The sequence below is a fragment of the Haemaphysalis longicornis genome, unplaced genomic scaffold, assembly GCF_048455015.1.
Source record: "Haemaphysalis longicornis isolate Haplotype H1 unplaced genomic scaffold, Haemaphysalis longicornis Haplotype H1 scaffold_284, whole genome shotgun sequence".
Lineage (NCBI taxonomy): Eukaryota > Metazoa > Arthropoda > Arachnida > Ixodida > Ixodidae > Haemaphysalis > Haemaphysalis longicornis.
Window position 1 is genome coordinate 13,285 of NW_027526330.1, and position 23,389 is coordinate 36,673.

At 47.7% G+C, this 23,389-nt stretch overlaps 1 protein-coding gene across 2 annotated transcripts in view; it reads left to right on the forward strand.

Moving 5' to 3' along the window:
* LOC144173080 (nose resistant to fluoxetine protein 6-like) overlaps positions 1-23,389 on the forward strand; it is a gene marked incomplete at its 5' end in the record, with an annotated part of 71,517 nt that overhangs the window by 11,424 nt on the left and 36,704 nt on the right. For both annotated transcript variants that reach the window (XM_077701593.1, XM_077701594.1), the window contains 4 exon segments: positions 3,422-3,513; positions 7,147-7,326; positions 8,686-8,779; positions 14,328-14,414. In XM_077701593.1, coding sequence (XP_077557719.1) covers positions 3,422-3,513; positions 7,147-7,326; positions 8,686-8,779; positions 14,328-14,414 — 453 coding nt within the window.

Genomic DNA, 23,389 nt, shown 5'->3' on the forward strand with positions numbered 1-23,389 from the left:
AGGAAGACGTCACCAAATCAGAACAAGGCACCGTAATTCTCATCCAAGCATTTCTTACGAGTCACCTCACGCACAGGACGCCATTCCTATTCCTGAAGAATTCTGAAATAAAGAAACTCGTCACTATAACCCGTCAGGCCTACAAGACAGCACTCAGCCTACCCCGTGACACCACGTAACTACCACAGTTGGGCCTCCAATATGGCCGGAACTTATCAAAGCCGACAAAGCCACAAATCTACGCGGCCTCACCTTCTCACCCACTGGCCGGAGCTTACCACATCGGCTATTAACCTTAACTGCGCCATAACCGTAAGAATCCGATCTCCTCCATGAGTGAATATCCATCGCCCCTGTACCACGCAATATGCATCATGAGCACCCCGCAGCAAGCCGGCAAGCGACAACTCACCATCACAAATTACATACACCCGACAACCTACCACTAACTACATCGACGCCACGCCCTTCCAGAGCACCAATTGTTTTGTCACCTACCACCAGGGATAAGAAATCACCCCCGTTACGATTCGCACCTCAGTGGAAAGTTGCCATCACCCTAGCTTTACAAACCACGGAATAATAGATCGCGATCCTCACAGATTCTCCATCAGCCTGCTGAAACTACCTCACCGGTCGTATCTGCCATCAAGTCCTGCAGATTTTACGCCAGAATCTCCATCTGCCCCTTGCCCTCATCGTATGGACTCCAGTCTACACAAGGTTAGAAAGCAACGAAGCCGCCTCTAGGGCAGGAGGAGGGAGATGGGAGCCCATATTTTATATGGCAGAAAACATTGTAACCCCCTTCTGAGCTCACGCTAGGGACCATACCCATTTCAGTTGCGTCAGTTCACTTCCCAAGAGAAGTTCAAACGGACGTTTACGGCATTTGCGTTTGCTTCTTGAAATCATGCTGGTTGAGGGCGTAGTTGAGGGCTCTCCAATAGTTTTAATTACCTTAGAGTCTTTACGTGGCTGAAATCTCGGCACACAAGCGTTTTAGTTTGTCACCTACATCAGAAAAACTGCCGCAGCGACCAAGATCGAACCCGCGTTCTTGATCTCAACGGCACAACGCTTTAGCCACTGAGCCCCCAGGCGCGTGCGTGCTGTTGATTCAAGGTCTAAATGTGAAGAAGGCTTGAATGAGGCGATGCAGACTGTGGAGTGGGGTAACCGGATAGAGGGTTCATGTACGAAAGGTCCAGCCACAGCTACACGCTATACGTAGGCAAGTGTATTTTTGCTTGGCCATGGGCATGCGTGGGCATTTCACGGAGTGTCATGGTGACGCGTGCTCTATGACCTACTGGCTCTAACTGCAGCGAGAAATCAATAGATAACAAGCTGGCGGGAACCGTGATCGTTGCATGGTTTAACCGATTAACGGAATTCTTACTCATGAAGACCAGTTGTCATGGCCGACATCGTTACCCTAGCTCCCCCAGTGCGTGTGTGAGGTAACGTGCTCAGATTTACCCCGGTGCCTTCGTTCTCTGCAGCGTTCCTACTAAGCTCCCAGGCCACTGTTTACTACGCTTCTCGGCATTGTCCGCTAGGTGACTCAAGCTAAGGAGTTCGGGCCCCGCCGTTCGGGGCTGTAGGATTTATCGTAGTCACTTATTGTGCCTGCTGTTGTTTACGTTGCGGATAGTCCCCAAGCAGGCCCAATGCCCTCCCACCAATGCCCAAGGCAGTCACCAATGCCGCGGCGTGTGTTGTTGTTGATTTAATAATACAGCTGTTTAAGGGAACCTTTCTTTTCTGGCTCCTTAGCCAGATTTCGGGGGGCTGCTGCTGCTTTCTGGCGTCTTACGGCGCTAAGTTTTATCTTACACTCTAAAAAGTTAGTTAACCTCAGCTTCTCGTGCCCGCGCGGCCCGGTAAGCGATTCGCGTTGGGGAGAAGGGGGGAGTAGTCGTGAAGTTACTAGAGATAACGCGCGCGTTCTCGGATCGCTCCCGAAGAGTCGTCTGGAGCAGTGATTTCAGGGGAGGGGGGCGCACCCGTGGAAACCCCAGTTTCTGTGTGTATCACGGTCTCTGCGCTTGGAGCTGGTGCCATCTTCGCCAGGGAGATTCAAATGCTGAACGTTTATCTTTACTTCCGGTATTTTTCTACGCACTCGCCTTGGTCCACAGTCCTAAGAAATGGCTGACGATTGCGATACTCGTTAACGCGAAAATAGAGTGCAGCACTTCCTTCGTCTCAGGAAGTGATCACGTGGTTGGTAATAAAGTTTAACGCACCGACAGTACATAGGGGATGAGGCGTGCCGTAGTGAAGGCCTCCTGATTAATTTCGACCAGCTGATGATCTTTACGTGCGCTGAAGTATCGAACATACAGGTGTTTTCGCTTTTCGCCTCCATCAGAAAAGCCGCCTCCGTGACCGGGAATCGAACCCGCGTCCTTGGGCTCAGCAGCACACCTTAGCCACTGAGCCTCCGCGGCTTGTCAAAGTGATCGCGGCATAGGCGAACGTACCATTGTGCCCGCTCCTCTGGCATTATCTCGTAGCCCGTCGCTGCCGCGGAGTATGTCTGGCGCGGCACCCTGCGCTACCGCCCTCCCTCTCACACTTTCGCCCTACTCTTCTCCTCCGCTTTTCTAAACAACAAACAACAAACGAACATTTATTGGGATGGATGGCTCAAAGCCGCATCGGAGAAAGGGGTGGAAGGGAAGATGAAGGCATCACTAATGTCTTAACACGGAGAAGTTATCAACGAACCTCCATAATGCGAATGAACTCTCTTTGATGCGGCCATTATGACGGATCTGCAGTCCTCGTAAGCAAGGACTGAGGCAGGCAGATGTGTCCAGCATAGCCCTATGAGACCTATGCCGTCCCATACAAGGTGGTGTATGGTGGGCTTCAGCGCCTGCCCACATGCATAGAAGACGTATAAAGGGTCGGATGGGGATGCCGCCGCGATGCCGTCGCTTTACGTCTCGCTCTATCTTCCTTGTCCTCGTTCTCTCGCTTACAAAAAGGCTGTTCGGCGAGGAACGCCCCGAAACCACAGGAGCGAGCGCTTAAGAGCTGTGCTCTCAATATCGGGAACTACGCCAAGCATAATACCACTAAAAGATGCCACACCTTAGTTATTTCCACCCAGGTGTGCCGCGAAGAAAGCTTCGCATACGTCGGTTTCCATTTCTGCGTGGGATTCGCCTTTTTTTTTATTGGTACAAGTGTTTATAAAGCACAAGCTATAACCTCCAGGCGCATATGAGGGATACCTTATCCCATATTTTGCGTTGAAAAAATGACAATGCGGCCTATATCTCTTTTTTTTAGTTTGTGTACCCTGCAGTTCATGAATTCAGGTTCACTCCGAAGTATAAAATTTCTGACGCGTTCGCCATAGGTTTTACCCTGCTCCAAATTTTCTTTGGCTGTTTCTTACACGCAGGCTGTTCCTGGTCACTTTAGCCTGTTTCATCACTGCCTGCACAGCCATCGACCTCGTCAGCACGGCTGGTAGTATGAAAATTTGCCGAAGAGGTAAGGCTCCACAGTGGCAGCTAAAAAAGGTCGCGTTTGCAATCATACAAGTGGTTGAGGCATATATACAAGACGTGGACATCCTAATAGTGTGCCAGACTTCTACTAAACTACCATATTTGGCCACCCAACCAAATAATGCAGGGTTTTTCGCAGAGTGGGTATCTTGGCTTCACTTCAACTGAACACCGGCCCGGTCCAGATGGACTAACTGCTGCCGTTGGTATGGTCTGCCTGGAAAGATGAGGGACAAAGTCAATGGCCGCCAGGCAGATTTTCTTCCAAGTTAAGGATGCGGTATCATGAACCTACCTCCTCGCGCTAAAAATATATTGGTACGATTACTTGTCTCCCTATGAGAACCAGCGTATGCCTTAAAACAAAATGAGCGCAAGTATTTCAAGTTATAGGGTGCTTAGTGTCATGAATATCGTGAGCACGATTCAGGTTCTCGCTGAGTGGGCCTTGAAAGGCATTGGGCATGGAGGCGGCTATTTCGACGGGGTGGTTTCAATTTTTTTTTCAGGGAATGTATCTCGCAATATCGATTGATATTTCAACCTCCGATATGACCATAGAAACATACATTCGCTCTAGACCAAAGGCAATGCTCAAACATTCACTTGTGGTACGAAGCACCTGCTACTCATCGGTGCCTTATTCTGAGGCCAGAGGATCGCACTACTCTGTCTGTACCCTTGCCCACAGCTTCCGCACGCCGATTGTATGAAGAGTTCTGGAAAGCATTATTTGCCTGATTCTGAGGCAAGCCCGCTCATTTTTTTATACAGGGGCCAAGGCCACACCAGCCTGTTTACAGCACACTACGTGCACGGACATAAATGGAAAAGCTTTTCATTTTCGGCTGCAAGATCATGCTAGTTATTTTTCGCTTTATAATCTGGCGTTGGCTCTCTAATATGGAGGTACTATTTTCTTTGTATTTTGACACAGCGTGAACTCGCACGGCTTCCAAGAAATTTTTCGTTAAGAGCTAAAACCCCAAAAAGTAGAGCGCGAATAAACTGAAGCTCTATTTGCAGGACTATTTGCTTGTACCATAGTACGCTGTTCTTGTTCTGAAATATCACAACCGCGTGAAGGAAAACTTACTAGGCTGTTCGATAATCGTATGCTTTATTTCGCTCTTTCTACGACAAAAAATGGCTTCGCAGTTGCTTGGATTGAAGGTCGGAAGTAGGAAAAACGTGACGGCTGTGGCTTACTGGTTTATTTGATGCATCGACTGGCGTCTTAGTACGAGGAAAAACTGAATATGAAAACCGTCGGATACGGGCTGCCTACTATAAGCGCGCAAGTGCAACATTGCAGACACGCAGACAGAAGGCGTGGTGGCCGGCCGCATCTTATAAAGAGATGGCATCGCGCCCCCGCTATGCCGAGCAGCCACAGTACGCCGAGCTTTCATATCATCGCCTACAGTATTTTATACAGGAGTGGATGTTTCAGATGTAGCAGCAGTCATAGGCCACGTTTACGGGGTTGCGCCAGGAGCGCATCTCAGAGGGCTAGAGCTGCGGAGAGATAACGCTTTCTAGACTGTTGACGATCTGGTGCGACTTCCGAACATAGCGGGGTGTTTACATGACGCCGGCGCGAAAGAAACTGGGTTCGCCACCCTTTTGTCACACCATGTATAGGCACTAGGGAATTTTAGCCTAAATAAAATCTACCGGAACCAGAGATCGTAATGTTTTATACCCCTCGCCTTGGCAACAACCGACGCCTCCTTGATCAGAACCTAAGAGAAGTAGGTTTGTTTTCATTCAGGCATGAGGTCTTTAATGGAGAAAATGTCAAATAACATTTGAACTTGAGGACTGTCATACAGACAGAAGCGAGAATTTTGCACCGCAGTTTCGTTCTAATGCCTTCGTCGCTTGACGTTCGCTTTCAACTACCTAAAGTAACATTGACATGCTAGGATCAAAACGACCATTTCAAGGCTACGAATGCTTCCGCAGTACATCACCTCGGCAACGAGAAGCGCGGAACTGATCACCGAGCTAATTTGAGGAACCGCACCAACTAACGTAGGTGACAAAGCAACACACGCAAAACTCTTCATCTTACTTGAACAATATTTCTTGCATGCGAAGGCAAAGCACGTGCTAGTGCTTCAAAAAGTCTCCTCGCTATAGCATCGTGGAAACCCAACGTTGCCCAAGTACTGAACTATAAAAATATGATTACAGAAGCTCACCCATCGGCCGACACACACTTCAGTTAGATGGACCCGATTGAGAAATAGAACGTGTCCCTTCATTCGCGAACAGTAGGACGTCACAAATGGTTTTCACCGTAGATATTTGGTTCCATGATAGGTACAACCCCGGCATGCAGAACGTTAATAAAAGTGGTGATAAGCCGCGCCCCATCTGTGAACTGGTCCAAACGATACCAAATCACCCTTATATACGAAAAGAATGCGCAGAATACGTCTAAGCGAAAATTTTGCAGTAAAGAATATCGCGGTTCTAAGATTTTAAGATCTAAGATCTGCTAAGATTCAAAGATCTGCTTCAAGCCATGGGGATGTGAAATTTTATAATTTCACATCCCCACGGCTTGAAGCAAGGGCGTTCGCTCTGAAACCCACAATTCTACCCCTAGGCTACTGAGGTGGAGCAAATGAGTTTTCTCAGCGATTGCCTAAAAGAATACAATGATTGTTTTAAGTGAAACAGTAGATGGCGCTGGGTGCGCACAGCTAGTGCCGGACTTGTATCAATCCCGCTTTTCAGCGCCACCAATCTTCGCAAATGATCCCGCGACTGCCAGAAGTTGTACGCAAATTGGCAACACGGCTGAAAGGCGTGAAAACTTATATTGAACGATCGCTTCTAACAAGTTATGTCTCTTCAGGATTTCCTGTAGTACCAAAAGCTTCCGACAAACAGTGTCTCTTCAGGAGTTCCTGTAGTACCAAAATAAACGCAATCCTTAGCTGAGTGACACACTGATGCGTTGCACGTAAGCGAAAATGTAAGTACGGGAGTGGCTGCGTGGCGCTGTACGGGAATGTGTATAAAAGGGTACCGGGCGAGGGGCATGCTGCAGCTGCTGGAGATATGGTTCTAGCGCTCACCCAAACGCCTGGCCAACAATAGTGCACCAGCTATCTCCATTCATTACACCACTCCAGGCCGTCCCACTCGGATGTTCCGCCAGGGTGGGACGGGCCCTCCCATCCGGGCCCTCCCACATGCCAGAAAAAAGAGCAGCAGTGTGGAAGATGGCATGACCGTGTACCCGCCCATTCTAAGATGTATTGCTCTACCAGCAGACCTGCATGAGGCTACCGCAGCCCATGAAAATAGTCCGATAGAGCTCGTAATCACAATAAAGGAAATACAGCCACGAAGTAATGCTCAGATCGCCGCAAATGGCAGCAAGCAATTTGTATAGCCTAAACTGCATTCTAAACTTCTTGAGTCACTCGTTGATTTTTCGCCTTAGTTTCACCTAGTAGAGAACTACATACTTGTTTAAATTTCAAGACACGTCTAAGGTGAAACTTTCACACCACGATGGCCATTTTATTTTCTTCTCTCAGGCCTCATTATCTCCTTAACCAACATTCCTGGCCTCGCCACTCTCGTCATTTTGCAGGTGCAGCCGCAAAGGTGATCACGGCCTTCTCCGTGTTGTCGAACACGCGCATGCTTCTCAAGATCCCAGATGACAAAGACAGTGACGAGTACATCTTCCGGTTTCTACACGGAATTCGATACATTAGCATTGCCACCATCGTCTACGGACACTGCTTCCAAACATTGCTCGACACTGTGGGTGAGTCACAGTGCATGATTTTTTTGGGAGATGGAAGACCTTCGCCATTTCATACTCAGTATGAAAAGGTGGAGCACGAAGTTAACGTAATTAACGTGTAAACAATTACAAGAATATCCTCGACTTACTAATATTTCGGGAAGGATAATCAGGAGCCGGTGCTGTTATCCTTGGCTTCAAGTAGTAGAGAACAACACACATGTGCAAAATCTACATCTCGTTTTAGAATTCAAAGAGAGCGATAGGGCTTCCCAAGAAAGGTGAGCTCGGATATTTCCTTATTTGGGTGAACCTCAAATTGTGAAAGGAAAACAATTTTTGATAACAGTTATTGTTTTATTGTCCTCGTGCAGCATGGTATCTCACTAAAAGCACCTTATAAGTACATAATGCACCGTTACAAGCGGTGAGACATCCGTTTAAGGGCAGGGATACCAACTGACGGCAAACGATTTAGGGCAAGAAAATACATCCGAAGGTGTGATGGCATACAAATAGTTGGCGCAACAAAATGTATTCAGAAAACACCGGAATTGGAGTGGCCAGAAATACCTGTGAGAGGCCTTTGCCCTGTAGTGGGCACAAATAAGCTCTTGTAAATTATGGTAATTATTTCTACTGGTGTAGTTGGCATAATGAAAGTACCCATGCAGGTTTCAGTACATGTCTAAGAGCACGTTTCCAAGTCTAAGGCCGCAACGCATTCTCTGGGTCCACCTTTTGCCCGCTGGAGCCATCGATTCCTCATGCACTCTAAGGAAAGCGCGTTGATCAGCCTCCCCGCAATGCAATCAAGTGACCAATCCATGCCGCCACCAAAACGAATTCGGCAGATGAGAACAACGTGAATGGCATTTGACTCAAAATTTTAATCAACGCTGTGCCACTGCCCGATACAGAATGTCGTGCATGGTTGCATTGCGTAATGCAGTACCGCGCGTGCACCGAACTTTTGAGTAAATCATAAGGCCAATAAGGCCAACATCCTCATTTGCCGAAATTTTATTCTTAGCGGTGTGCATTGCCTAATGTACTGCATTGTGGTGAAGCTGAATAACAGCAATGTCTTAGTTTGTGACAATGGGGTGCGGGTTCGTCCCACTGTCCGGACGCCCTTCGATTAATTCCCCTCCAGATCCAAATTTAACGAATCTTATTTTGCGTTATTTTCCTTCTTTGCAACATCGCCCATTTTTTTGTTCATTCTGTGAGCGAGATATGCCGGTTTTTCGACATACCGTGCCATCTAATGCATCCGGCATCATATACCAGAAACTATCCTCCAAAGATAGTGGTGAAAAGAAATTTTCTGAATTTTTTCTCATTGGGGACCTAAGACGAAAATTTTTCGCTTTTCAGCCCGCCCTCTCAACTTCTTGATAGAGTCCAAGAAGTGGTCGGTTATTTTCCCAGCCTTAGCCTGCAACTGCGTGGATACGTTCTTCTTCATCAGGTAAGAACGAAACGCCTTATTACCATGTTGTCGAACCGAAAAAACAAAAACGCCGGTTTGTTTCGGGTTCAGGTTTAGGTCCCTTCGTCTTGTTCTTATATACTTTCTGGTGTGACCTAAATCTTTCTCGAACCGGTTGCGTCAGGTTAATTTATACCCTAGGGACAAAATTGGCCGCGTATCTGCTGGCTTCGCGGCAAATGTCGTCAAAAGACGATAGTCTTCTGCCACCCCTTCCACGTAGATGCCTTCTTCTCTCCCTCGTCCACTTCTCATGCTTTTCCCCTCCTGTCTCTGTCCTCCCATGATAAACATAGCGGAGGTTTGCTCAAATCGATTCAATTTTCCCGAATTCTACTACTCGCGGGTCATCTATTGCAACTTTTCTTTACTGGTGGACTTGGAATGTCGCCACTAGGTGCAGGTGGGGCATCTTGAAGGTAGCGCACTTAAACACGGACACTAGGGAAAGAATTGACAAACCACAGCGTGATTTGTCAATTCTTTCCCTAGTGTCCGTGTTTAAGTGCGCTACCTTCTAGATGTCCCATATGCATTACCAACTAGCCCAGTTGTTACTTCTTCTACTAGGTGCAGTCTTGGGAAGGGGCGTTTTTTTGTATTTCGGAGGGCAAGCGTTGTTTTCAACGCGAATTTTTTGTCTACAGCAAAAATCAAGCACACGTCTATTTTCGCGTGTATGAACACTGCGAGTACTAGTTATGTGTCGATGTTTTGCCTCAAGTATGCCGACTGACTATTTTTTTGTGCAACGGTGTTGACAAGGACGAAGGGAGGCACCATATTTAGTGGTTTGGAAAGATTTTGTCTATAATAACTTCCCTTTCAAGAGAATTTATAACTTTTAGCCGGGTGGCTGAAACAGGGTACAAACAGGCAGACAGAACAAAACTTTCGGGCTTAAGCACACAAACGAAGACTATCGTCTCTGAAAAACAAGGCACAGGACATGTTCCCCCGGCGTCAGAAGTTTCCGGGACGCGATTTAGAAAATCCAAGTCAATTTCTCTGTTGTTTGATGGCTAAGCACTTAATTAGCCTTCCTAAGCGAAGCATCGCACTTAGCAGCATCATCACCATACTCATACCAGGAGCTTAGCCACTAGGCAGCAGAGAAATTGGCTTCGATTTTCGACATTGCGTCCCAGAAACTTTTGACGCCGGGTGTACGCTTTTGTGGCTTATGATGCTAACCTCCATAGCGTGCGGCTGCCGCGGCCTTGCGGATTGAGTACGAGGCGGCGCATATCCATGTGGCGCGTCGCGGCGCATACCCACGCGGGCGACTGCCCAGAAATCGAGCAATGTACGGGGTTATTGCTCTCGAGTTGACTAAAAAAGATAAACAAAAGTAAAACACAGAAAAAGCAAACCTAAACCCAGAAAAAGAAACGTGACACATACAGAAAGAAAAGCAAAACACAGAAAAAGAACTGAAAACCACAGAACAACAAAAGCAAAACACAAATAAGCAGGAGATAACCACGCAGAAGGTACTGACAACAATAAAACAAAGGAAACACTCGCGAATGCTCCGCACTTCCGACAGCTTTCACGTTAGGTGGGCATGCATCCATTTTATTTTTTTACATGTGGCTTGGAATAACATCCATGAAGGCAATACCTTGCAGACTTCGGTTTGCCCTTGTGTGGTCCTCGCATACTTGTAAACGTTACTGAAAAAAGTAACTGATGACAATTGCAATTACTTCACTGTAAAAAATTGCCGATAACGATAACATTTTTATCCTCAAAAAAGTAACCGAAAAATTTCTCTAGACTAATCGCTTACTTCCCACGTTACCTTACATGCAATAATGTTATTATTGTAGCACCTATATACACATATATAATGACATAAATAGCGAGTTCACCGGTAAATTGAGTCGCAAAAATCGGTACCTGCATGTACGTATCTAAAATTTTCGTGAAAAGCTTTTTTAGTGTTGCGCTCCACCGTGTCAAACTTCTAAGTGGAGCTTGGTTTCCGTGGGTAGTAAGAATAACAGTTCGTAAAATATCTATGACGGACACCGACGCAGACGGACGGACGCAGACGCCAACGAGATCCCTGTTGGCGTATCCTAAAGCCGGTAACGAAGCATAGTGAGGTGGCGTTAATAATCCTCAACGTCTCGTGCTTAAAGGGACGCTGAAGGCAACTAGCAAGTTGGGCTCACACGAAATTTCAACTGCCCCGTAGCCCTCTCAGCGTTTATTCGGTGGCGAAAGATGCTTCAATTGCCGAGGCATTACCAATTGAGAAATGCATTGCATCCCTCGCGCCATTTCATGACGTTTCGCGTGACGTTCACCGAGCCCGGAAGCGAGTGAGACAGCGGTGTGGTCTAGCAGGAAAACTAAAATCAGAGTCCTTTAATGCTTTCGAACAGTATTTAAAGGAGCCATGAAGAGAAAACACAAGTTTGGTTCATTCAAAAGATTGTCTCGTTAGAATCATACTGAGACCACTTTTAACGTAAACTTCGCTCAAATAAGCTACATAATTAGGAAAAACGGGAATGGTCATGCGACCCACCAGCTCATTTCCCGCAACAGAACCTATGACGTCACATGAGCTAAGCTCTGCGATTGGCGGAGGCTGGCAGAAGCAGACGCAAATTAGGTAGAGCTTACAAACTAGACGAACGAACGATTTGCGCTTAAATTTAGGGCACATTCTTTACAAAGCGATAAGAATGATGGGACAAACAGTGGAAGTTACGAAAGCACATGTAAACATAGAAGTACTGATGCGTTCTGCTGTTCGTACTGCGCACAGCATGCTTGGTTTAGCTGCACAGCACTACGGGGCTTGGGGTTGTCTCAGACGACACTGGCCGATTGACGCAAGCAACGGTGTCTTACGTGACCCCATTTGTCGAGCGAGCACTGTTTCAGGGAGCGAATATTTTCTCCCACAACAAAAACAAGCCAGGTTTAAATGCGGGCAAAAACAAACCAAACGCTTGCCACGGTATGGTGGCGCCATCTAGGTTACGGAACGTAAAGAAACGCGGGAACAAACCAACACCGCTGTACAGGGTGGAGACAACCTTTGAACGGTCCCGTGCCGCCGCAGTTGGGCCAACGGGCTCAACGCGTTATTCTTTTCGTTTCCCACGAGACCTAGCAACGCGAAACAGACAATATGATTCAAACTTCTTCAGTAAACCGCGTTGCGGCGATAATTTTAGCGCTGTTTTGACACAATGACTTGCTTCGGCGGTGAGCGAGCAACCGAAAATGGCGGCGCCAGCGTATACGTGTCTCTACCCTGTACGGCGGATGCGTGAATGAAGGTATTCTAGGCTGCAGAGCGGTCGGTTCCTGTGATGTCATTTGGGACCACGAAAACGCACGATTGAGCGGGAAAATCAAAATTTTAACCTAAATTGTTTAATTTCTCAGTGAATAAAGCACCGTTTGTATCCGGACAAGCGCTGGGGGCACTATAAAACACGAAATCTTTCGAATAAAACCAACTTGCATTTTCTCTTCATGGCTCCTTTAAGGACTTTGCTAAAACCTACAAAGCGAACCATCACGGATGCAGGAGCCACTGGTCGCGCTGTCGGCGCATACGACAAAACAACTTGCCCGCCCTACACGTCCGCTCTGTGTGCGCCGATCTTTGTGCCGCACGCGTCCGTTTAGTTTACCTACACAACGTCTAGCGGACAGCACAACCTGAGCAAGAACGACAACAGGGGCGCTTTTTTGCTTTCCAGACTTGTTATGGATACTAGGGTTTCAGCCGCTTCGGTGAACTCGATTTTAGCTCCACTTGTTACAGCACCCAATGCGTTGAGTAAAAACGGCGCCTACGTTATCTGGTGTACTAGCACCTGAATGGCAGTATGTGTGTATTTGCGTACTATTACTATGCAGGCATGCGTGAGCGCGTTCATTCGAATACTCAATAAAGAAATTCCCACTTACGGCTCTACAGATGGGCTTACGTAGCACAGCCTTGGTATACGTAGACTTGGAGGTAACAGGCACGTGAATACGCTGAACCTGCAATAACCATCGCAACCGCCACCGGCGCCGCGGCTTGGCAGCTTGCGAATGTCGGCACGGCTGGAATTATACCTGTACATTTGTAATTGTTTGTGACTTATGATACGTTATAAAAGTTAACGTGCAAAGAAAGATTTTACGTGTTTTTTTGTTGTTGTTGTTCAGAGCTTGTGTGCGCTCTTCTCATTGTGTGGTTCCTTAAGTGACTCTAGGCACATCCACTCAGTCGCTATTTAAGTCATTTTTGCTGGACGACTGTTAGGTTCATTTTTTTTTTTTCATTATTTACGAGATTATTCTAAAGATACTGCCCCAGAAACTGGTATATTCGTTTTGTAAGGACCCCAGTATATGTTTTTAGACCAACTTCGATTTTGACTTCAGTGTCCCTTTAAATGGTTTCGATAAAGGAAAAAGGAAAGTAGTAATTTTTGCACTGAACTGAGTGACTCCAGCGCTCCCCCCCCGCCCCCCCCCCCTCCTACCTTCGCTAAAAAATAATTCGAGAAATATTGCAAGGGGTAGTTTTCTAACCGATTACAGCAAAAAAAAAGTAATGGAATTACAAGGAACGGTACTCCATAAACTAAGCACCTGAAGCTTCGAAACTTACAGAAAAATGTAATCGATTACAAGTAATTTATGTACTTGTAACGCGCCACGTACAAGTCCGGATCCTACAGCGTTTGTCGCTTGCGGTGCCAAACCTGAGGTCTATCAGCAAGTGGAAGTCTTAATTTTACATTATACAGTCTATGACATTGCGAATCATAAAGACGTGATGCCAAGGAGGGGAAATATTGTAGGGATGTTAGAATAAACTATTACTGAGCAAGAGCGATTCTCTACTCCCCAGCTACATTTTTTTCGCAACTTGATGCTGTTTCTAACTGCATAATTTAATCAGTTTGGGAGGTTCAGGAGCTTGATCTTCACATACAGATTGTGAAGAGAGAAAATCTACACTGTTGTTGTAAATTATCTTGTAATTTGCGGGACTTTTGTGTCAGACGTATTTTTTATGTAAGAGGCGATCTGAAACTACCAAAGAATTATCACCTCGATAAAAGAAAATACAAGAAAATTAAATACTTCGCCTAATGCAGAAAGATCCTAAAGGAGGCCACTCAGTTAAGCCGATAAGGCCATACGGTGAGCATCCATAGTTAGGGCAGCGGGTCATAAGACAAGCACCCGCAACTCCCTGGTGAAATGGAGAGTAAGATGCTCAGGCAGAAGTAGAACACGGGCACTGAGCAATTGCCATGAATTACAGAACCACCACCCAAAAGGTCGTGAACGAAAATTTAGGTTTAAGGGAGAAGGAATAAATGTATCGTAGGGCACCATTTTACTACTGTTCAAAGGTCATGCCATGCCCGTGGCATGCACCAAGTTATTTCCACATATTTATGCCGTTATGAGCAAACGTGGCGTCTCATGCACATTCCTATAAAAACTCTTCGTAGTTATCCAGTATCCTTCTGTTTTTCCTTATATGCAGTGGGTTCCTGATGTGCTTCGTTACTGCGAAGAAAAAATACAACGGAGTCACTACAATCGTCAGCGGTGTTGTTTTGAGACACATAAGGTAGGTGAATGGGGAACCCTTATGGGCCAGGAAATTTAACACGTAAATTAATAATAAAAAAGAAATAGGCAATAAAATGAATAACTGCATAAAACTTTTAGGCAACCTGAGCACTACTTCTGATGTAGAGATGGGGAAAACGTTACTGTTGAATAGTGGAACTGATATTCAGGTATTGTGTGCGCCGCCATGTTTCCCAGCTACTGTTGATGTGGACGATTCAGAATGCCTAGCCGCATGCATGACGCCGATGAAATTTGTGGAGGAAGGCAGCACGTTCCACGACGTACCAGTGGACAGTGGCATGTATCCAGTGGTACCCGTGTATCCTCTCGTTACAGTCACCATACTTCTCTCCTTTCGACGTCTTGTTGCTCCTTCGGTTACCATGACTGAAACGCTTGGCCAGTCGCCCTTGCCAGCCCTACATGTGCCCTATTAGTGATTATGTACAATTCTCAATTACCATGCTCAATTTTTTTTTCTGTAACGCTGAGTAAATGTCCCTTTAACACACGTCTTCAAGTCGAAGACCACAGCCCTTTAGTTAGGCTTTCCTATCTCATAAGAATCATCGAAATGCGGTTTATGGCGCACGTTGTGGTCTCACATTCGGAGGACCCCGGTTTGAGTTCCGCCCGACGCAAAATGTACGACACTTTCTGCTCAACTAAATTAGTTACAATTGTTCTGAAAGCTGGCCTCAGAAATGTAGCATCATGGCGAGCACCCTTAGACGTGTTTGTTTGTTTTTTATCTTTCGAACAGCTGGCCATTTTGTGTTCCGCGCATCGGCCATTTTGTGCGCCATGGACGTAATATGGCACGTGAAATATGGCGTACACTGAAGTAGTATGAGCAGCAGTGACGTAATTTGGGCCAGCACTGAAAACAGTTATCGCTGCGTAAACTTCACGTTAGCGTTCAAGCGAAACAATCAAACGGAAGTAGAAGCCCCGCTACAATCGGACAGTCATGATTCTTGGTGGTGGCTTGGGTCGGCGGCTGCCATTTGCACAAGCACGAGTCTGTGACGTCATAGAGAAATCGCCGGAAACTGGCTGAGGAGTCGCCATTATCGCATCTGTTTTACTTATTATCTTGATTATTTCTTTGAAGTTCGCGGTGAAATTAGTAGCGAAATATCGGGAAGCGCAGTCTTTTTATTAAACCACACTTGTATTTTGTCTTCATGGCCCCTTTAAAGGGACGCTGAAGTTAATTTGTCAAAACTCCTTTTGCGTTTTCATAGCATAGGCGCACTCTAAGAAAAAAGGGTGTGGTAGTTTCTCCCTTAAGGGTGGAACAGGAATGTATCATATATTTCTCCCTAAGAGGTAGAAAGATTCTCCCTTTAAGAGGGAGGAGCGCGTTTCTACCCCTAGGAGTGGAGGAAGATTTCCCCCTTTCGTGAGCTAATGGAGGAGTGTTCCTCCCCTGGCAGCGTCACCCAAGCAAGGCCATAGCCTCCTTTAAAGTATAAAGGAGGCTATGGCAAGGCTTGTCATGCGAGAAAGGCCTAGCGAGCTGATCGGTTTGAGGATCGAGGAAGTACCAATACGTAGGTTACCGTGGTTGTGTGCGCTTAAAATGCGCTAAAATAACCAAGAAATTACCTACCGAGCACCAGAACTGCGGTTAGCAAGCGATGTCGCCAATCGTATATGCGCGACTTCTTGCATTCGTCTCGCTGCGCGCCCCGCCTACTCGTTCAGAGCGAACGCGCCGCCGTAAACAAAGCAGAAGTCATACCGATTGCTTCCAAAATGCCGCCTTTATTTCCGAAAGGCTCGTAACCCTGCCGTTCACCGCTCTCGAGATCACAAGCATCCAGTGCGGCCGTTTGAGAACAACCAGTTGTTGTTAGTCGTCTTACCTTGCTACAACCGATGCATCAAAACGCGGATCGTCTGCAATCTCAACGCAAAGGCAATGCAGGCAACACGAAAAACGTATCCGTCGCTGTCGCAACCATCGCCACCATCGCAACCGTCCGAGCGAGGAGATGACAATGCTCGCCCCCTGGCGTGCTCGAAGTAAAGCAACCGTAAACGTTTTAAAATGACCGATAGATGACGCAAAAAAAAAAAGTAGGGGTGGGGAGGGGAAGCTACTAAGCATCACCATCAGTGGGCACTTACATCAAGGCGATTCATTAGTTTCCTTTATGGATAACGTATATTATTATAGCCAACATCACAGAGGTCGCATGCGGGCGGGCACATATTGGGAAGAAACATAGCACAACACAGCGACATACACTTCATTAATGACACTGCCAACGCACAATACGCGCAACACACAACATATAGTGCACTTTACACATGTCCTTATGACCACAAGCCACAACTAAACATTGAAACGGCGACAAAGTATTTATAACCCTGATCGCCGAGAACGCAGGTAGGAACAGTGAGATCGTTGCTTGTTTCGATACTTCAGGGCAGTGCGTAAGCCTTAGGTGGGTTTTGTTATTTCATCAAATAAAACTCGTGCAATTGCAAACTTTTATTAATTTGAGGTTTTGTAAGAAGCAGTAAAATAGCTCAAAGTAGAAAAAACGTTTCACGAAACAGTGCGTCAGGTATGTTTGGGTAATGATACATATTGCCTCGCCTTCGCTATTTTACCATTCAGCCAATTTTACCGAATGGGGGCCTTTTGTTGTTGGTAACCGATGCGTCAATATGCTGCGGTCCGTGCTCGTTGACGAAAAAAGGGGCAGTTTGCTATCATCACTGACCTCTTTTACCCTTGGGCGTAAGTATAAAACGTCCACAAATGCAGTGGTAACGTTGAACAGGGCAGGCGAGTCGCACACAGCAAGCATGCAGCGCTGCCCACAGAATGTGATTCAAACACACGGCTGGCGAGCCGTGCGTTAGCGTGGCGGGCACTAGGTAATAATAAAAAGAAAGACAGCCAGAAAACAAGCAAGCAGCACATCACAGGGGAGGTGATGGTCATAGTCGACGTATGCGCCCGATCGGCGAAAGCCACAGTGCAACAGGACTCTGGTGCAACGATGAACGGTTTCGTTTTCGGCGCCGACAGCAGATCGTAGACGACAGGGGAGAATATTTCCTCCCCCATTTCGGTGTTTCGTAGAGGCCGTACAGAGGGCGCTACGTGTTATTAGCTAAAGGGAGAATCTCGCTGGTCCGGGGGAGAAAACCCTCGATTTCCTCCTTTTTTCTACCCTTTTTTCTTAGAGTGCGGGCTCAAATAAACTTACCTTTTATAGTTTATCCTATCATTAAATCATTCTTTCAATTATAAAGCCAGAGAGAAGAAATAATACCATGCGACATCTGCGGCGGCCGCAGCAACTACAGAGGAGATGCGATTCCGTCAGACCTGGGGCCCCATTCTCGACTGCACAAATTGCCGGCAATTTTTTGCGTAAGCACGACGTAAGCAATCAGTGACGTGCGGCCCCGAAAGCTATGACGACATGCAGTGTAATTTGACGATTCACTCATAAAGATCGCAACTAAGATATCAAATATTGTGCAAGAAAGATATAAAAACACTTGGCATGTACTATAAAAATAAGACGGTAGCTGAGGCTGACAAGAAAAACATTTCTGGAGGTCAAAATTGGCGTCAACACCACAAGGCGATCGAGTAACGTTGATCCAAAAGCGAGCGAAAGGCGGATGTCGAGCTAAAGAACATCAGACAATTTTTTTACCGTATCTATTTATTTCTTTCAATCGCTTTTAGTAACATAGCTGAGCTCTCTGCTTCAATGCAAGCTTTGTTGCGTTATCACCTTCCCTGCCGCCACCGCCGCCACGCCATCGTCTGCTGCTATCTTACAAGTTTATGGCGTGATCACAGAAAAACCTACGTCGCATGCCCCCGCGCGAGGGACACGAGTAAATGCAGAGCATTGGGCGTTGCGCAGACACGTCTGGTTGCCCGAGCGAAGGATCCAAGGCCCGACGTTGACGTTTGGCCGCGGCTTCTCGTGCACGAAGTTCGGCGTCGGCAGCGCGCCGTCTCGCCGCCTTGTCTTCTGCCGCCGTCGATGAAGAGGATGGCACGATGTCTTGAACTGGTACTGCAACGCTGACGTTGGCTCGCGTCGCGGTACTGGTTGAAGGTGTTGCTTCCATCGCTTATGAACTTCGACGACGACCAAACTCGAGAGTAAGCAGAACAGAGCGCAGGATTAGAATGGAGTGAGCCGTGCCGATACCCGCTTTATATTCGTAGCGCGCGCAGTAGAGGGAGAGGAGGTAGCACCTGCTGCTGCAACGCCTCTTTCAGCGCCGGAGCACGCGCATGCGCGCCCGCACCTGTTGTTGACAGCGACGAGGAGCGGGGGAGGGGCGCACGTGCTGGCTGGCTGCGGACGCCGATCGCCAATTGACGGGTGACATTGTGAGTTAAAGAAATGCTCTGCATTTAAAAGACGGCCGCGACCACGGAGCAAGATAAACAGGAGCGCCGACTTCGCTCTCTCCGGCGGGCTCTTAATGTCCATAACTCGCGGAGCACAATGTAGATGGCGCAGCGAAAGGGACCTTAGCCGGCGGCGCCTAAGCGGCTGGCGTTCCCCGTGCGCCGACGGGCGAGTTGGCAGAACGCATTCCGTCGGCTCTGTCGTCTGCTACGGCGACGGTAGTTTTGGGCACGGACTGCTTTGGGCCTGCTTTGGCGCCGCTTCGCGTTCATTGCGTGCCTCCTTCGCACAGTTGATTAACTTGTTCGACAGCACCTTCCGGGTAACCCGGACCCGAAGGAATTGAGTGGCCGTACGGCAAAGATACGTTAAAGATTGGTTTCCATGTTGGGAAAACAAAATATAGAGACCACATACAAACATATGGCTGCTATACAAACACCACCTTTTGCGCGGTGCTTGCCGAAACGTGGCTCCGTTTTGTAAATTTGGGAATACCAATTCGGCTCTGTTTTAATAGGTTTTACAAAAGGCGAAAGGAGTAACTGGTGCTGATCACTGGCGATTTTAAAAGTTCCCTCAGCTTTCTCGCAGTTCTGCAACTTGCGTCCAAAACAGAGTGCGCCTAGAACACGGGCCGGCACTTACACGCTCATCAGAAAAGAACAGAAATGCGATAACATCACCCGCGACTGCCCGCGACGTAGCAATCTGCTCAAGATCAAGTCCCTGACAGTGCGGTCTTTTCACAAGCCTTCATTTCGCGAGCCTTCATTTCAAGAAAAGGTTTAACGAGCCGGTTGTTTTGCTGGTCAGTCGCTTAACGAAAAAAAAAAAACGCCAGGAACCCTGGTAGGCAAAAAAATTGCAGCCATACAAATCGAAGCATTTTATTTGGAGACCGCGGTGTTATCGACGAGATAACACGACCGTAGAGCGACAGTGAACATCGGGCGGTAAGTTGCGGCATGAGTTAAAATGAAGTATGCGTTTGATATTCTTGGGTTCCTTATCAAGCTGACAGCGTTTTTGTACAGTTGATACAACAGGGCAGGTGTCCAATTCAGTCATTGGCACAAAAATGTGCATCATTGCCGTTTGCCGATGGAGTCTCCGGGCGACCCTCGTAAGCGTTGTTCGTGCGCAGAAGCAGCATAAATAATTAAGCACGCGGCCGGAGAGCGGGATAACAACAGAGGGTAACCTTTGCGCTGCATCGATTCGTCGTAAGCAGAATCACGCTAGACTATGTTGTGGCGTTCCATATTACTCTTGCTCATTCTTTGGTGCTTCTGAAGTCGTCGTCGTTCAGTTGCGTCTTACATGTGCTGGGTTAGTACAATATTTTTAGTGGATATTCATAATGTCAGACTAAACATTCCGGGAATAAGCGATTGCCATGTATGCGGCGGCGTGCGCTTATCTGCGCCGTTTATTGCGGCCGCGCACGGGTGTTTAAATTCCGCGCGTGCACGCATGCCTCCTGCATAATAGGACAGGCATAAGACAGACGTCGCTGCGCAAGAAAAGATGCCTCTGGGGAGAGCGAAGAAGGGAAGAGCCATGTACAGAGGCACAGCGACGAGAGGGCGAACGAAGGAGGAAGAGAGCAAAGGGAAAGCTGGGCGGCCGGCGGCGCGTGGACATTATCGGCCCGAGCAAAAGATTTTTTCTGGGCCACAGTCGGCGCTCCTCTTTATATCTTGCTCCGTGGCCGCGACCATCCTTTCTATGACACATAAGAGCAGCGAAGCCCTACGCCTGATAACCGCGGAGCTCACCGATGTCGCCGATTCACTCATTCGTCAAGCTCGACTTCAATCAGCGTTGTAATGAACCAAAGAGTCACTTTTCTTTGTTATTTTTCTCTTGAGTTCGATCATGTGACCCAACAGCTTACTAGGACGAGTGTGAACGAATGCCATTCATTGGGTTCTCTTTGTCATGGAGAGGCTTGTACTGCCCTCTTATGTTGCGGTTACGCCCAACAAATAATTTTTACTTTATTGCCAAATATAAAAGCAAAATACTGCACGTTATTTGTATGCTCCATGATTGCTGACTTGGATGCAGTTGAAACTATAATTTGTTTCGGTAGGAAACATGCTTTAAACGGCGTGCTTGCGAAACTGCGCCTGCTGCAAATTGGCGAACATTTCGCGGCGCCGAACGCCGGGGCAATTTTTAAGTGCGATGCACTTTATAAGCGACCCCAAACCATCCACCGCCGGCGGCGGCGGCGTCCGCAGCCCTGCTCTCCCTAGCAACGGCGCAGAGCGGAGAGGAGCGTCGGTAGCGACGGCGCAGTGACGTCACTCACCACGTGACGCCACGCCCTCACCGCTCCCTCGCGGCGCGGCGGTGTGCGCCGCGCGCATCCCTCTCCTCACCCGCGCCGTGACGTCACGCACCACCTCCTCTCCCGGCAGCTGCCGTGCGCCGCTACGCGCGTCCCCCTCCCCCTTCGCTCGCTCCTCCTCTCTCCTCGCTGGCTGCAGCTGCGCGCGCACCCCTCTCTCTCGCGCGCCCGCCTTCTCTCTCAGCCACCTGGCTCGGCGCGCTCAGCGCGGCGTACCCCCCTTTATATGCAGCGATAAACCGCCAGACCTCCGTGGGTCGGCTCGCGCGCGCTCTCTCGCTACAGTCTCCTGCTCGCTCTGCTCCAGTTTAGAGCGTTCGCTGGCTGGGCGCCTCTCAAGGCGATGTCAGAATTACTACGCCGTGTACTCTCGGCGCAAGAAATGCATTCGCACTTCCTCACGATTCCCTTCGGGGACGTGGGGGCAATTTTTTTTGCCCTACTTTGCTTTTATCTTGCGACAAAAACAGCCGCCATTTTCAAGCTGTTACGTAACATTACGTCCCTTTTACGCAGCCTGAAGTTGCCAATGCATGACGTAATCCTTCCCGCCAACTGTTTAAATTACGTCATGCCTTCTCGGCCAATCACAGAGAGGGCGCGTATTACAGGCCTTATTGTTGTTGAATAGCAAAGACAGGCCTATTTTGCCATGTCTAGTGCTTTTAGTCTGGTTTTTCATTGCCGGCAAAGAATTACGCGCTTTCTGTAAAGAGAAATAAGGCAAAATTTAGAACTGCATGGTGCCCGTAAACGTCATAAAACGTCAAAATGACGACAACACACACAAACGCTTTGTCAACCGGCAGCACATGACCGAAGTTGAAAGCCAATCAAACAAGACCTCCGGAAAATTGCCGGCAATTTGTGCAGTCGAGAATAGGGCCCCTGGTAACAAAAATTGATCTGTTTGCCAAGGATGTGAAGAGTTAAACAGGAAGTGTCAGATTCCAATGTTGAAGTACAAAATGAGCGTGTCGAGGCCTGTAAATTTATGCAGTACAATAATGAAAGCTTCCCGGATTTCAGAAACGATGTGATTTTAAAGTTTATGCATATGCTCTGGCATTTGGGTCAGTGTAATTTTTTCTTAAAGGAGCTATGAAGAGAAAACAAAAGTTTGTTTTATTCGAAAGATTAGGTGTTTCATAGCACCCCAAGCGCTTTCCCGGAAGCAAATGATGCTTTATCCACTGAAAAATGAGGCAATTTAAGCCAAAATTTTAAATCTCTCGCTAAAATTGCACATTTGGTGACGTGAACAATGGCGTCATACGAGCCGGTCCATGAAACAGATACTTAGTATGTCGACTCCATATAGCACCCACACGCGGGAGTCAGACAGGAACCGAAACTCGTGCCGAAACCGAGACGGCGGCCATTTTAAAAATACTAGTAAAACCTAGTGCACCCGCAGCCCTAGTCATCGAATCGCCTCATCCGGAGAACAAAACTCTCGCCGAGGAGGTAGGGCTTGCATTTAACAACCTCACACCACTTGAACGCTGAATGCTTCTAAGTGCACGAGCGGCAGGAGTTGTGGGATACGCGGTGGACGGGAAAGCGACCATTCCGCGATAGCCACAACAGACGAACGCCCTGCCGTCGGCACCGCTGCCTCGTCAGCCCCGTCGCGACGGGCGAATCCAGACTGGTACGTATGTGCCGTATTTTTATTACGGTTAATAATAGTTCAATTTCAGTAGCAGTATCGCTTATGCCAGTTGGCCGGTGTCGTGTATGGAAAGCCGTTCGCGCGAGCTCTCTGCTCCGAGCAGAAATATACGAGCGTCAATGCGCGGTGTGTACGGCGTTTTTTTCCCCCAAGGTCAGAGCGCTTTGACGGCGATTTGACGAAGTCGGCGACGAGCGCCAGCATGTCCCTGGAGTGAGCTAACGTAAGGGTCCCTGCCGTAATCACTTCGTCGGAAATGAAGCGAGCACACTCGTACTTCCTTTAGCTCCCTTTCTCCTCCGTTTGCAAAGTTCAGAAAACGTAGCCACTTGCTTCGCCGCGGTTCGTCGTTTGGCAGCACATGAAAGGAGATCTCTTCACCGGTGGGGATGTCGCACTCCCTCGACGATTTGCCCGTAGTACATGGGAATTTCAAAACGCAGCAACGAAATTTCATTGTAATGTACTCGAACAAACTGAAGTTTTCAGTGGTTTAAACTACAAACGAGCTCGTAAAGACAGCAGCAAGC